Genomic DNA, 13,785 nt, shown 5'->3' with positions numbered 1-13,785 from the left:
TTACCATATAAATTTTTTTATTATATTATTCATCAAATAAAATCCTTTGTTATCTAATTTAACATATTAATTTGTTAATTATTATTATACTTCACCTCTGATTTTTATATATGAGTCTATTTTGTGAAACAAATTAGTTTTCATATTATTTATTATAATTAAAAAATAGTTTTATTTCCGGATATACCATAAGTTGAATTTTTTAAAACAAATATAAATGATTCAATCTATAACATATTCGATTTTACTGAGTAACATGTCAAAATTTGAATATTTAAATTTAATTTCATACTTTTTGTTGAATTTTATAATTTTATATAATATAATAAACTTTACATAATTTATTTTGAAATATTTTTAAAATATTGAAACTTGATATTAAAGTTAGAAACTATAAACACTCTAAATTGGTTTGTTATAGCAATGTCAATAATATGTCACTATAATATGAAAGAATTTTTAAAAAACCAACTATATTAAAACAAAAAGTATAACAATATATTAACAATATATTAAATTACTCATAATATAATAACTTACTTTTTAAAAGCCAATTTCACAAAATTATGTCTTATAATGACATTCAAGTCATGAGGTAGAATATACATTGTTGAAATAACTTCACGTACATAAACTAATACAACCTATTAAAATAGAAAATATACAAAATTTTGTATAAAATAAAATTTAACCATTGTTATAGCATGAGTACTTATCTAGAATCATTAACAATATAAAACTTACAAAATAAGTGTTTTTTTCAAGTCATCATATTTAGCATATGATTTTATTACATAATATTTTGTTTAAAAAAACTTTTAAAAATAATCACATAAATTATATTTTATAAAAAAATTACAGTGTAAATAAAATTAATTTTAACACGTGCTCTAGCAAGGGTCTTAATCTAGTTGGTAATTAAGAAACAAAACGTATTTATTATTTTGTTTCTTATTGCAGAGAAATCATGGATACTCATCTTATTGTCCTTATAGCATGTGGTGCTTTCATCTGGGTGATGTTTGTAGTGAAGAGTTGTTGGAAGATGTGTTGTTTCAATGGGGCAAAGAAGACAGTCAGTGGTGGCGCTGAAGATGATGAAGGTGGAGCCGTGGAGCTGGTGGTGGCGACAGCAATGGTGGAGGATGATATGTCGGAGCATGTTGTGGTCGTTGGGGCACAGTGATAGTGGTGGCGGCTGAGGATTCGACGTATATTTTTTTCCACATCGTAAATGAACCAAGATTATGCTGCTATAGTTTAGGTAGATTACTGAATTTTATTTTTCAAATTTCCAATTTGGTTTGAATTATAATTTTCTCATTTGATTTATAAGTTGGACTGAATATTATCTTTAAATATATATATATATATATATATATATATATACAGTAAAACCTCTATAAATTAATAATGTTGGGACCAAGACATTTTATTAATTTATAGTGATATTAATTTATCTATAAATTAATAATTATTAATTTACACTGTAAATTAATAATTATTAATTTATAGATATATTTTTAATTGTTTATTTTTTTTTTAATTATGAATTGGAACAATTATAGCAAAATAAGATTAAACTTTCGGATGTTATAAATTTTATGGTTTAGAAATTGAACTTGTAATATTTATAAAGTATTATTGACAATAAATTACAAATACTATAAACAAATTGACTTATACACATGACATACATAAATTCAAATTTATGAATAATAATAATATTAATTCTCATATTTTAATAATCTGTCTAATTATCAAATTGTAAATGATGCATATCTAAAAATTAAAACTTTAAAATTTAATTATTTGTATGACATGTTATAAAATATTTTAGAGATATCATTATAGTTTGAAAATATAACATTACAAGTGTTCTATAGAAATGAGTTTTAGGAGAAACATACACTATTATATCAGTATATATATATATATATATATATATAAATTTACATGATTATTAATTTATGATATTATTGGGACCATATTTTACATTGAGATTTCAAAAAAATTATTATCTTATTATCTTATCGAATATTGTTAATTTTTACACTGGCCCGACTTGGGACCAGCAAAATTTATTAATTTATAGTGATTATTAATTTATAGAGTATTAATTTATAGAGGTTTTACTATATATCAATTTGAGTTTATCTCTCCACCGAGTTTATCTTAGGTGGGAATGCGAAAACCAAAAGTTTGCATGGAAACAGTTATACAATGAAACAATTAGAGGGGTGTATTGAACTTGATATTTTAGAAGATTTTGGTGTATTTTTAAATCCATTGTTATTTAATCAGTGATTTTAAAAAGTCTTTTGAAATGATGTGTTATTGAATTTGGAATTTTTAGAAATCATCTTAAATCATTCACAATCTCTTGTTGTTGAATCAATAATTTATAAATCTCACTACAAATACACTTTTATTCAAAATATCACAACTTTTTAAAAAATGAAATTGTAAGTGATTTTGGGAGACTTTTTAAAACATTTTTAGTTGAAATACATGAGTAACAAAATCACACCTTTAAAGGTGATATTTTGAAAGATTTCAAAAAAAAAAAAAAAAAATCTGAAACCAACCGCAGAAGCTTCCTCTATCTCTACACCGTACGTTCTCTCCTATACTCTCTCATTCTTTCTCCAAGGTGAAATCTTGGCCTTAGAAGATGAGTGATATTGATATTGAGATCGTGAGGAATGATGTCAATCGTGTCTTGACAATGATACCAGCTTTTGGATTGGATTAATCGATTGACGAGATGCTTGGATATATATATTTGATGATGGCACCAAAATGGATGAGAGATGTTATAAAGTTCAGCACAAGTATGAATAATGTGTCGTGTATTGTTTGTAAGTAAGCATGATAGATGTTATAAAATTCTCTAAAGTCACTAAGCTCTAATGTTGATCGGTACAGTATGTACGTCTCCATCATCCCTTATAGTTTTGATGGTGGGTTTTTTTAGGTTGTAAAGAAAACATGTGTTTATGTTATTTTTTTTTTCCAAAATATCCTAAAATCACCTAAAATTCAATAACCAAATCTCACCAAATCACAAGTAATAAAGTTTCAAAATTTTTAGAAATCTCTAACAAATAATCAAATCTCCTAAAGTTACACTCAAATCTCTCAAAATTCTAAAATATTAAAATCTCACCAAATCTCCTAAAATATCAAATTCAATACACCCCCTTAGTATCATCATACTGTATTATCTTAAAAATTACAAAAATCTAATAATAAATGTTAAATAACTCAACTTCATAAAAGTTTAATATTTTCGTAGATTCTCTCTGACAAAATCGTTTCAAATTTGGTGTTGTGGAAAGAAAAATCATCAAACTCAAACTTTTACAAATTAATTTAATTCAATTAATCAGTTACGGCATCCCCTATATAATTCATGTCATTTTCATATTTCTAATCATAATGTTTTAACAAATAACATACAAAGATTATATTATAAATTAAAACTTAGTCATTGGATTTTTTGCTTGTTTATTTACGGTTTTTTTTTTAATGTTTGTGATATAACATATCAAAAACTTCAAATGCAGGCGAAAGCTTCCAAAACAGAAATGTAATATTCTTAACGAGCTTTCAAAGAATGGATGAGCACCACAAAAGCAAGATTTTGAAAACTTATGAGATATTATGATTCCAACTTCGATTCGGAAGAAGAAGCGTATCTCCGACAAAACTTCTATGCTACCAAGCTCTCCACTCCCTCGATAACTATTTAGGTTTTTTGTGAAATCCACCATAGCTCATGATATACTTGTCTTTCACGGGGTTTGACTATCTTTTTACTTTTTATACAAATTTAATTTGTATTTTCTATGGTTCTAGTGTTTTAAGGTGGTTTGGAGTATTTGTAGTGTCAAGCGTCTGTACATGTCTTTTTGAGCAAAAGAAACACAAAAATGTTGCAAAACAAGTTGTTTGATATAAACGGCAAGTGCATTCATCGAACAACTTCTCGTCCACCAAATGATGTGCTCAAAGACTTAACCATGAAATAAACTGCAAGTGCACAAGCAATAGTAAGAATTACGAACAAGTGAGTATGAGAAGAATAGAGAATGTGATAGAGAGAAAAGGGGGAGGGGGGGGGGGGCTATGTTAGTATAGAGAAGAAGGAGAGATTCTCATTCCTATATATAGGGATACAATGTAGTCTATATAAAGAAACTACTACAATGTACATTTATAATGTAAGAATAACGTGTTCTTATAACGTAAGAAGAACATGTTCTTATAATGTAAGAAGAATGCGTTCTTATATCATAAGAATAACACGTTCTTAGTGTGTTCTTGTTCACACTCCCCCTCAAGCTTACCCATTGGAACAAAAGTTAAGCTTGAAACTATGAACACCCTGATACAGTTTGGTATCATATTGGGCCTTAACCAAGCCAATAAAACCCCAAAGGTAGAACCCACCACAAAACCTAGCTTATGAGTGGGGGGAATAGTGGTGTTTTATATGGTATTGTGTTATTTTCTATCCCACCGATGTGGGACATTTATCATTACCCCCCCCCCCCTTTTTAAACAAGGGGCATCCACGTCGATGGTGGCTGGTGATCTAGCGACCTAGTTACAAACTATTTATAGGGATACAATGGACTCTATATAAGGAAACTACTAAAAGGTACATTTATAACGTAAGAAGAACGTGTTCTTATAACGTAAGAAGAATGCGTTCTTATATCATAAGGAGAACGCTTTCTTAGTGTGTCCATGTTCACACTCCCCCTCAAACTTAACCATTTGGAACAGAGGTTAAGCTTGAAACTATGAACACCCTGATACACTTTGGTATCATATTGGGCCATAACCAAGCCAATAAAACCCCAAAGGTAAAACTCACCACAAAAGCTAGGTTATGAATAGGGGGAATAGAGGTGCTTTATATGGCATTGTGTTATTTTCTATCCCACCGATGTGGGACATTTGTCAATACCCCCCCCCCCCCCCCCTTTAAACAAGGGGCATCCACGTCGCTGGTGACTGGTACTTGGTGGCTGTTAGTTTTGCGCCTTTCCTATTCACTCCTCTGCCGTTTCTCTCCTCTCCAGCTTGCATGTCCAAGGATCATAATGCTCTAATACCATTTGATACACTTTGGTATCATATTTGGCTTTAACCAAGCCAATAAAACCCCAAAGGTAGACCCACCACAAAAGTTAGCTTATGAGTAGGGGAACCAATGGTGCTTTATATGGCATGGTGTTATTTTCTATCCCACCGATGTGGGACATTTATCACACCCACCTCATTAAAAATACTAGAGCATACAATTGGATTCAAGTATACAACGCAGATCGATATGTATGCAGCATGTTAATATTGATATCGTAAACTTTAATATGTCGAGAAAGGATAATTAAACTAACAATGAATATGAAGAATCTTCTACTAATTAAGTTTTAGACGACCCACAATAGATAAGAAACTATTACAAATTTACAATCTACTGGACGACTCAACTTGAATTGAACCATCAAAATATTGGAAAAAGAAAAATAACTCAATTAGCCCATTGAGGATGAAAAGAGAATCTTCTTCAGCATTGATCACTGATGGATTCGAGTTGAAGGAGTACCAAAGATGAGGAAATTCTTGGCCACTTTAGGTGCTGTAAACCCCATTTTTGGGACAAAAACATAGGGAAAAAGAGTATGGAGTCAATAGCTTAGGGGTTTATTGTAAATGAAGCAGCGTGCTTGTAAATGCAGCAATTGAATCGTCTATTGTTTTTTATCACACACTCACGGCAACTCATTTACTTTATAAGAGTTTCATTACATGTTCCAAAACAACAACATATTTGACATAAAAAAAAAAAACCAATTGACAACATGGCTTCTAGACATCGTCAAGAAAGCAAGTTAGATGCCAAATTCAAAGCTATGTTTGAAACCAACGACGAGAAGTTCCAGAAGCTCCCAGAATGCTTAGAGCCACTACGTGAGAACCAGGTACAAGTCGACCGCTGTACTCTATCGGATTTGCTCAGCAGTGTCTATTTACCAGCTGACCGAATGGTTAAACATGTCCAAGTCCTAATCACAATTCCTTACAAAGACGTACGTGATAGCGTGTTAGCCACGTCAAGTCACGAGATGAATCTCCTTCACATCTACGGAGTTTGCGAATGGATGAAAACCAAAGCCGGTACTGAAGACGTTGTGGAGGTGCAACGTAGCGAGAAGCTAAAGAGGCGAGCGGCAGCAAAAGGGAGGACGGTTGCTGAATCGGCTATGATCAGAGCCTTCAACGCTCAGTTTGCCGAGTATAGCTCTGAGCTCAAAAAGGCTCGTGCACTCCAGGAGAAAGAGAGTGATACTGGTGTTCGTCTCCGAGACAAGTACTGGCCAGTTTCTGCATTCGATGTAGCCATCAATATTTTAAATGAAGAGGCAATTCTTGATTTTTGTAGGAAAGAGGAAGTGAAAAGTGGGTTATACAAGTTTGTGGAAGGATTAATTGAACGTAAGATGGTGAGTTTTGCTTTACGTGAAGCCTCTAATCTTCGGGCTGTTCTTAAAGAAATGGCAAGTTTTGAAGTTCCGGTTTCGTCTAAGGATGGGAATTACGGTATCAATGAGAAGAGGAATTGTATTGGATCTAAGGATGAAAACTGTGGTGCTGGTGAGAAAGGGAAAGATATTGGATCGGTGCTTGGTCATGGTGGAGAAACATCGTCTAAGAGGATGAAGCGTCTTACTAATTAATGAGAAAAGGTGATAGATCGAGGGGAAAAATAATATTTTTAATTTTGTTTTCTTTCTAAATTTCTTTGTTGTAATGTCTATTTTCTTTTTGTACGGGGTCTCCTTTTAAAGTTTAAGTGTTTAACCTATTGTTTTGATAACAAAAATTAAATGTTTCTGAAAACCCAAACCGGAAGGTAACCAGAACTGGACAATTTTCTTTAATCTCGATTCAACTTGATCCGATCACTTTATGTTACGATATTTCATCTTTTCGTGACTTTTGAAAACAAAAACTAATGATTTATTAAAAAATTGTTTAATATAATCAACTCTTTTACAAATGTTTGAAATACAATAAATGTTTTTTTTCAAACGAATGTAATTAATTAAGAATGAACATTAATCTTTCCAAAAAAAAAATTGAAAATTAAACTCTGAAATTTTAGATAGTCTCAATTTTACGTGCTCTCCGTTTCGATGGTTGACTGGTCCACTAATAAAAGAAAAAAAAAAAACTAGTTATTAATGCGTAGTAAAAATGCTCTCATTAAATGTCTCGAATTAAGAAAATAGAAAGTTTAGAGAGTGTGATATTATTAACTTGATATTTTTTTAGGACAAAAACAAAAGGAAAAATATTATAAATCATCAGAGTTCCCGAGTTCCCGAATTTCCTGTTTTCTATACTAAATAATAACCTTCTTTTTCTCACACAAAAAGAATATTTTCTTAATTTTAGTAAAGGGGTAGTCATAGTTCCCGATATTTACGAAAGATTTTCTTTTAAAACCATATCTAAAAAGGAAAATATATCAATTTTTCATCAACTATTATTAATAACGTCTTCAATGTTTCGTCTTCCTTAGCTTTGCATAAGCATAAGCATAAGCATAATTAAGCATAAGCTCCTTTTATCTTTTAACACACTCTCCTCTCCACAACACACAATAAGGTACGATGATGAATCTCTTAACTATATATGTTCTCTGTTTAATATCTCTATCACGAACTCAAAACTCGATATGCTTTTGTACTTATTGTAAGATTCTCCACATCTCCTGCATGCTGCTTTCTGGAGTTTAAATCGGAGAGAGAGCGAGAGAGAACAATGGTCAGTTGCAGAGAAGAAGAGGACATCGATCTCAACGTGATTAAAACAGTTAATGTAATCTGTAATGATCCAGACGCCACTGATTCCTCTAGCGATGACGATGAAGTCAACACCGGCAACAATAGTACTCGCCGTCGTCAGATCAAGCCAAAACCACCGAAACGTTTCACCTCAAAGATCTGTGTCCAAACGCTGATGAAAAGGTACGAGAACGTTTCGAATTCTACAGGGATCAAAGCATCCGGGAATCGGAAAACGTCGTCGGGATTCAAAGGCGTTAGGCGGCGACGGTGGGGAAAATTCGCGGCGGAGATAAGAAACCCGTTTGAGAAGAAGAGGATGTGGCTTGGAACGTTTCCTACCGAAGAAGCAGCAGCAGAAGCGTACCAGAGAAGTAAAAGAGGGTTTGATGAACAATTAGCTTTAGGTAAAGCGGAGGTAGACCTAGTAGATTTAACCAAGCCGTGTGGTGTAAGAAAACGGGAAGAGAAGGAAGTTAAATCAACCAAATCGTCAGTTCCAACTCGGCCGGCAAATAGCAAAAAGGTAAATAAGATAAATGTTGTTGAGAAGACCTTTTGTTCTAGTTACGTTGATGAAGACGAGGGAATGATTAGTAAAATGTTGGAAGATCCGTTAATGACATCGTCGATTTCGGATATTTTTCGTGATTCGGTCGTTGGATCGAATGATTTTTGGATAGATAACAATCCAACGGAGTTTTATTCGATTTTCAATGAGCTAAAGTTTGACTTCCTAGAGGATGATACAACAACAGGCAACGAGAAAACCTTTGCATTTAAGATTGGGGATAACACTATCGCAAATATTTTCGACGACGCTGATTTGCGTGAGTTTGATCAGTTGGCGAACGATTTTCAGTTAGAAGATTTTCCGATGGATGATTTTGGGTTATTCGGAGTGCCTGATGATTATAGTTGGTTTAATGGTACCGCTGATTGGATTGATAAGAGTTTATGAATATTTTCTTTGGGATTCTTATTATTTTGTGACACGGCAACGCACTTGTTCTGTAATACTAGTACAAACCATTGAGTTACAACGTCTTAGATGTAACATAATTCGCCTAAATTTGTGTTTACCACTGACAAAAGACTGCTCTTAGGTATTTATAATAAAGTTTTTTTCGGGAATAGACAAAACAGTTCCTATGAGTCACTTGAAGGTTTTTTACTGACAAGTCTTTTTTACTGAAGTATGTTCCACACGAGCTTTTGTACTTTCATTTTGGACTAGCTTCGGTTTCTTTGCAGTAGTCAATTTTCTTTGACAAGAACATCCACAAAACAGAATCTAGAAGGCGAGAGCATTGGATATCCTAAGACTCATGGCTAAGATCTCCGGACAAATCGACCCTTCATTCTCGGTTTAAGATTATCTGCTAATGAACATGCTTATATAAGTCTTAACCAAATAATATAGTAGGCTGTAGGACCAAAATAAATATGTACATATATAAACAGAGCTAGGGTTTCCCAATTGTTTAGGAGACGGATAAAAGCAAGATCACTTTGCTTCCCAGCAAAACAGAGTCTGCAACCAAGGCCTCAAGTGTTATCAAGCCCAACAACAAACCTGCAAATCCCAATGCCAATGTTCAATCTGCAGTCAGCAACGGTAATATGGTGTGTGCTGTACAAGCTGCCAAAAGTGAAGGTTTCAGGAAGCTCCCACCTGCCTTGTACAATCGTTTTGGACTATTGCAGACTCTAGGTGACAGTGATAGGGTTGCCAGCTATAGGGCAACGACAATATGTGCTTAGTCTATTTAAACAAACCTATGTCATCTCTTTGTATACATCGAAGCAATATGCAATAAAGCAAAATACTTTTTGTCTCTCTGTTCTATTCTTGTTTTTTTTTCTTTTTTTTTTATCATGGTATCATAGCATTAAAACCTTAACAGGTGTTAAAATGGCTGAATATCCAGATTCATATCCGTTCCCTTCCAATGTTCATGTTGCAAGTTCTGTAACTCTAAAACTCAATGATTCAAATTACCGTCTTTGGAAAACTCAAGTGGAGTCTCTTCTCAGCAGTCAAAAACTGCTTGGTTTCATAAATGACCGATATCAAGCTCCGCCGAAGTTCGTTGACAGAACAGTTGGTGACACAGTTCGAGCCACTGAAAATCCAGCCTATGAAGCCTGGTTCTGTATGGATCAACTAGTCCGCTCCTGGATCTATGGTACTCTGACTGAAGAAGCACTTGGTGGTGTCTGCAATCTCGCCACCTCTCTGGCTGTTTGGACTTCTTTGGCTAACACCTACAACCGAAGCTCCATAAGTCGAGAGTTTGAGCTCAAACGCAAGCTTCATGCTATCAGGAAACAAGGTAAAACCTTTTCTGCTTATGTGCGAGAATATACAGCAGTGTGTGACCAACTGAGTTCTATTGGGAAACCAGTAGAGGAATCTATAAAAATTTGTGGTTTTCTGCTTGGTCTTGGACGAGAATACGATCCTATTGCTGTGATTATTCAGAACTCCATGTCTCGGATTCCTACACCAACGTTTACTGAAGTGCTGTATGAGATTGAAGGTTTTGATACTCGTCTGCAGTCGTATGATGATGATGCTGTTGCTACTCAAATGGTGTTCCATACTCCTGCTGCTCAGACTCAAGAAGTGTTTCAAGCATCCCAAACCAACAACTACAGAGGTCGTGGGGGTTATAACAACAAATCTGGTTCAAACCGAGGAAGAGGTGGCTACTCTTCTTGTGGACGTGGGTTCTATCAGCAAGCTGTCAGTTCTGGTTCAAATCAACAATCTGGTGCTACAAACACTCGTCCAACATGTCAGATATGTTGCAAAGTGGGTCATATGGCTGCTAAATGCTGGAATCGTTTTGACAACAACTATCAAGGTGAAAATTTGGCTCAAGTTCTGGCTGCTTTACAAGTTTCAGACTCCTCTGGTCGAGACTGGATTCCAGATTCTGGTGCTACATCTCATGTTACCACAACTGAAGGTGCTCTGCAACATGCTACACCATATCAAGGTACTGACTCTATCATGGTAGCAGATGGAAATTATCTTCCACTTACGCATGTTGGCTCCACTAGTCTACCAGTTTCTACAGGTAGTTTGACTCTTAATGATGTTCTGGTTTGTCCAACAGTCAAGAAATCCCTATTATCTATATCTAAGCTGTGTGATGATTACCCATGTGGTGTATTTTTTGACTCTCACAAGGTCTACATTCTGGATCTGCAAACCATGAGGGTTCTAGCAAAGGGACCAAGACGTGAGGGGCTGTATGTGCTAGAGAATCAAGACTACAAGATCTTCTACTCAAATAGATAAAAGGCCACTGACGACTCAATTTGGCATCATCGTTTAGGTCATGTTAGTCAAGGAGTTCTCCAGCATCTTCACAACAGCAAGGCTATTTCAATCAATAAGAGCAGCATCAACTCCATTTGTGAACCTTGCCAGATGGGGAAAAGTTCAAATTTATCGTTTTCAGTTTCAGAGTCTGTTTCAGTTGAACCACTAGCTAAGATTCACTGTGATCTTTGGGGACCTTCTCCCATTGAGTCTGTACAAGGTTTCAAGTACTATGTGGTATTTATTGATGATTTTTCTCGATTCAGCTGGTTTTTCCCACTCAAGTTCAAGTCTGATTTCTACAACATATTTCTGTTGTTTCAAAAACAAGTTGAAAATCAGTTTGATAAGAAGATTAAAAATTTTCAAAGTGATGGAGGGGGTGAATTCATCAGTGGCAAATTCAAGCAACATCTTGGTCAGTGTGGAATCAAACATCAAATCTCCTGTCCTCACACTCCACCACAAAATGGAGTTGCAGAACGCAAACATCGACATTTCATTGAACTGAGTCGATCAATGATGTTTCATAGTCATGTCCCACTTCAGTTCTGGGTTGAAAGTTTCTTCACAGCTAATTATCTCTGCAATCTGCTACCAGCTGCTTCACTCAGTCTTCGATCACCCTATGAAATCCTGTTTCAACAAAAACCGGATTATACGTCCCTTAGAGTGTTTGGCAGTGCCTGCTATCCTTGTTTACGTCCTTATACGGCTCACAAGTTTGAACCACGTTCATTGCAATGTGTGTTTTTAGGCTACAATGCAGCTTACAAGGGCTATAGGTGCCTATATCCTCCAACAGGACGTGTGTATATTAGTCGTCATGTGATTTTTGATGAGAGCTTCTTCCCATTTCAGAGTAAGTATAATCACCTGTGCCCACTTACTCATCTGAATTGTTACAAGCCTGGAAAGCTGCTACTCAGACTACTATGATTGTTCCCCAATCTGATTCTTCGGCAATATTCTTGCAAAAGCCTCTATCATCAGTTGCAGAAATGGAGCCTGCAAACTCAACAGAGGAGTCGGAGCATAACGACATTACAGAAACTTTTGAGGGTTCCTCTGCAAGTGATACAGAGGAATCGATCACTGAGCATAACAGTAATGCAGAAGTCTCTGAGAATTTCTCTGAAGAAGCACAACTCGAAGACAATCAGGAGACTACTCAACAATCAGTTCAACCTGCAAATGCTCATCCGATGGCAACAAGAGGCAAAGAAGGGATCAGAAAGCCAAACCCAAAGTACTTACTCATGGCTAACCCTCACAAACCTAGCGAGCCAAAAACAGTAGTTGAGGCTTTGAAAGACCCACGGTGGACTAATGCAATGAGTGAGGAGATGTCTAATCAACGAGCATGTCGGACATGGCACTTGGTACCACCTTTACCAACTATGAACATCATTGGTTGCAAATGGGTGTTTCGCATCAAGCTTAATGCAGATGGGTCTCTTGACAAATTTAAAGCCAGATTGGTTGCCAAAGGGTATCATCAAGAGGAAGGTGTGGATTTCCTTGAAACATTTAGTCCTGTTGTTCGAACCGCAACAATAAGGATATTTCTTAGTGTGGCTACAACAAAAGATTGGCCAATTACTCAACTTGATGTCAAGAGTGCATTTCTCCTTGGAGATCTTCATGAGGACATCTATATGGAGCAGCCTCCTGGCTTTGAAGATCCACAGCATCCTTCCCATGTATGCAAGCTAGACAAAGCTATCTATGGCCTCAAACAAGCTCCAAGGGCCTGGTTTGATAAATTCAGTACTTTTCTACTTGAATATGGTTTTACTTGTAGCAAGGCTGATCCATCCTTGTTTGTCTATTATCATAATGGTGATACTCTGGTGCTTCTCTTATATGTGGATGATATCATCCTAACAGGAAGTAATAAGGAACTCTTAGCTCATCTTGTTGAAACTCTTGGACAACAGTTTTCCATGAAGGATCTCGGATGTTTGCATTACTTTCTTGGAGTTCAAGTGCAGATCACTTCAGAGGGGATGTTTCTCAGCCAAACCAAGTATGCTGAAGACATTTTACATCAAGCAGGGATGGCTGCGTGTAACCCTATGGCAACACCACTGCCTCTGCAATTGCCAGCAAATAAAACAGGGGATGAACTCTTCCCTGAACCTTCGTATTTTCGAAGTCTTGCTGGTAAATTACAGTATCTCACCCTGACAAGGCCAGACATTCAATTTGCAGTCAATTTTGTGTGTCAACGAATGCATACACCAACAATGGCAGATTTTGGTCTTCTCAAAAGGATACTGAGATATATAAGAGGCACAACCACGTTTGGATTGCATCTCAACAAAACAAGCTTTCCTCCAGTGCTTGCGTATAGTGATAGTGATTGGGCAGGCTGCAAAGAAACAAAGAAGGTCTACTACTGGTTTTTGTACGTTTCTCAACACCAACATCATCTCATGGAGTGCAAAACGTCAACAAACCGTTGCTCGCTCTTCGACTGAGGCCGAATACAGAGCAAGGGCGGAAACAGCTGCAGAACTCACTTGGATTGCTTCCCTTCTCAAAGACCTTCATGTGTCTCAAACAGGTCCTGCAATTCTTCAC

The 13,785-nt window shown here is 35.5% G+C and overlaps 2 protein-coding genes across 2 annotated transcripts; both read left to right on the top strand.

Annotated features, from left to right (window-relative positions):
• Positions 1–5,876: 5,876 nt before the first annotated feature.
• Positions 5,877–6,752, top strand: LOC104743971 (uncharacterized). The gene has a single exon (XM_010464999.2). It carries the CDS (start codon positions 5,877–5,879, stop codon positions 6,750–6,752), a length of 876 nt encoding a protein of 291 aa, XP_010463301.2.
• Positions 6,753–7,842: 1,090 nt separating this feature from the next.
• LOC104743970 (ethylene-responsive transcription factor ERF117-like) lies at positions 7,843–8,826 on the top strand. The gene has a single exon (XM_010464998.2). It carries the CDS (start codon positions 7,843–7,845, stop codon positions 8,824–8,826), a length of 984 nt encoding a protein of 327 aa, XP_010463300.2.
• Positions 8,827–13,785: the final 4,959 nt, after the last annotated feature.

This window comes from Camelina sativa, chromosome 14 (genome assembly GCF_030686135.1).
Source record: "Camelina sativa cultivar CO46 ecotype springtype chromosome 14, ASM3068613v1".
Taxonomy (NCBI): Eukaryota; Viridiplantae; Streptophyta; class Magnoliopsida; order Brassicales; family Brassicaceae; genus Camelina; species Camelina sativa.
Note: the sequence above shows the minus strand (reverse complement) of the source record. Positions and strands in the feature narration are given on the sequence as shown.

What these genes read in the sequence shown, in the direction of transcription:
- LOC104743971 (XM_010464999.2), top strand. Translation starts at nt 5,877, where the DNA reads ATGGCTTCTAGACATCGTCAAGAAAGCAAGTTAGATGCCAAATTCAAA.
- LOC104743970 (XM_010464998.2), top strand. Translation starts at nt 7,843, where the DNA reads ATGGTCAGTTGCAGAGAAGAAGAGGACATCGATCTCAACGTGATTAAA.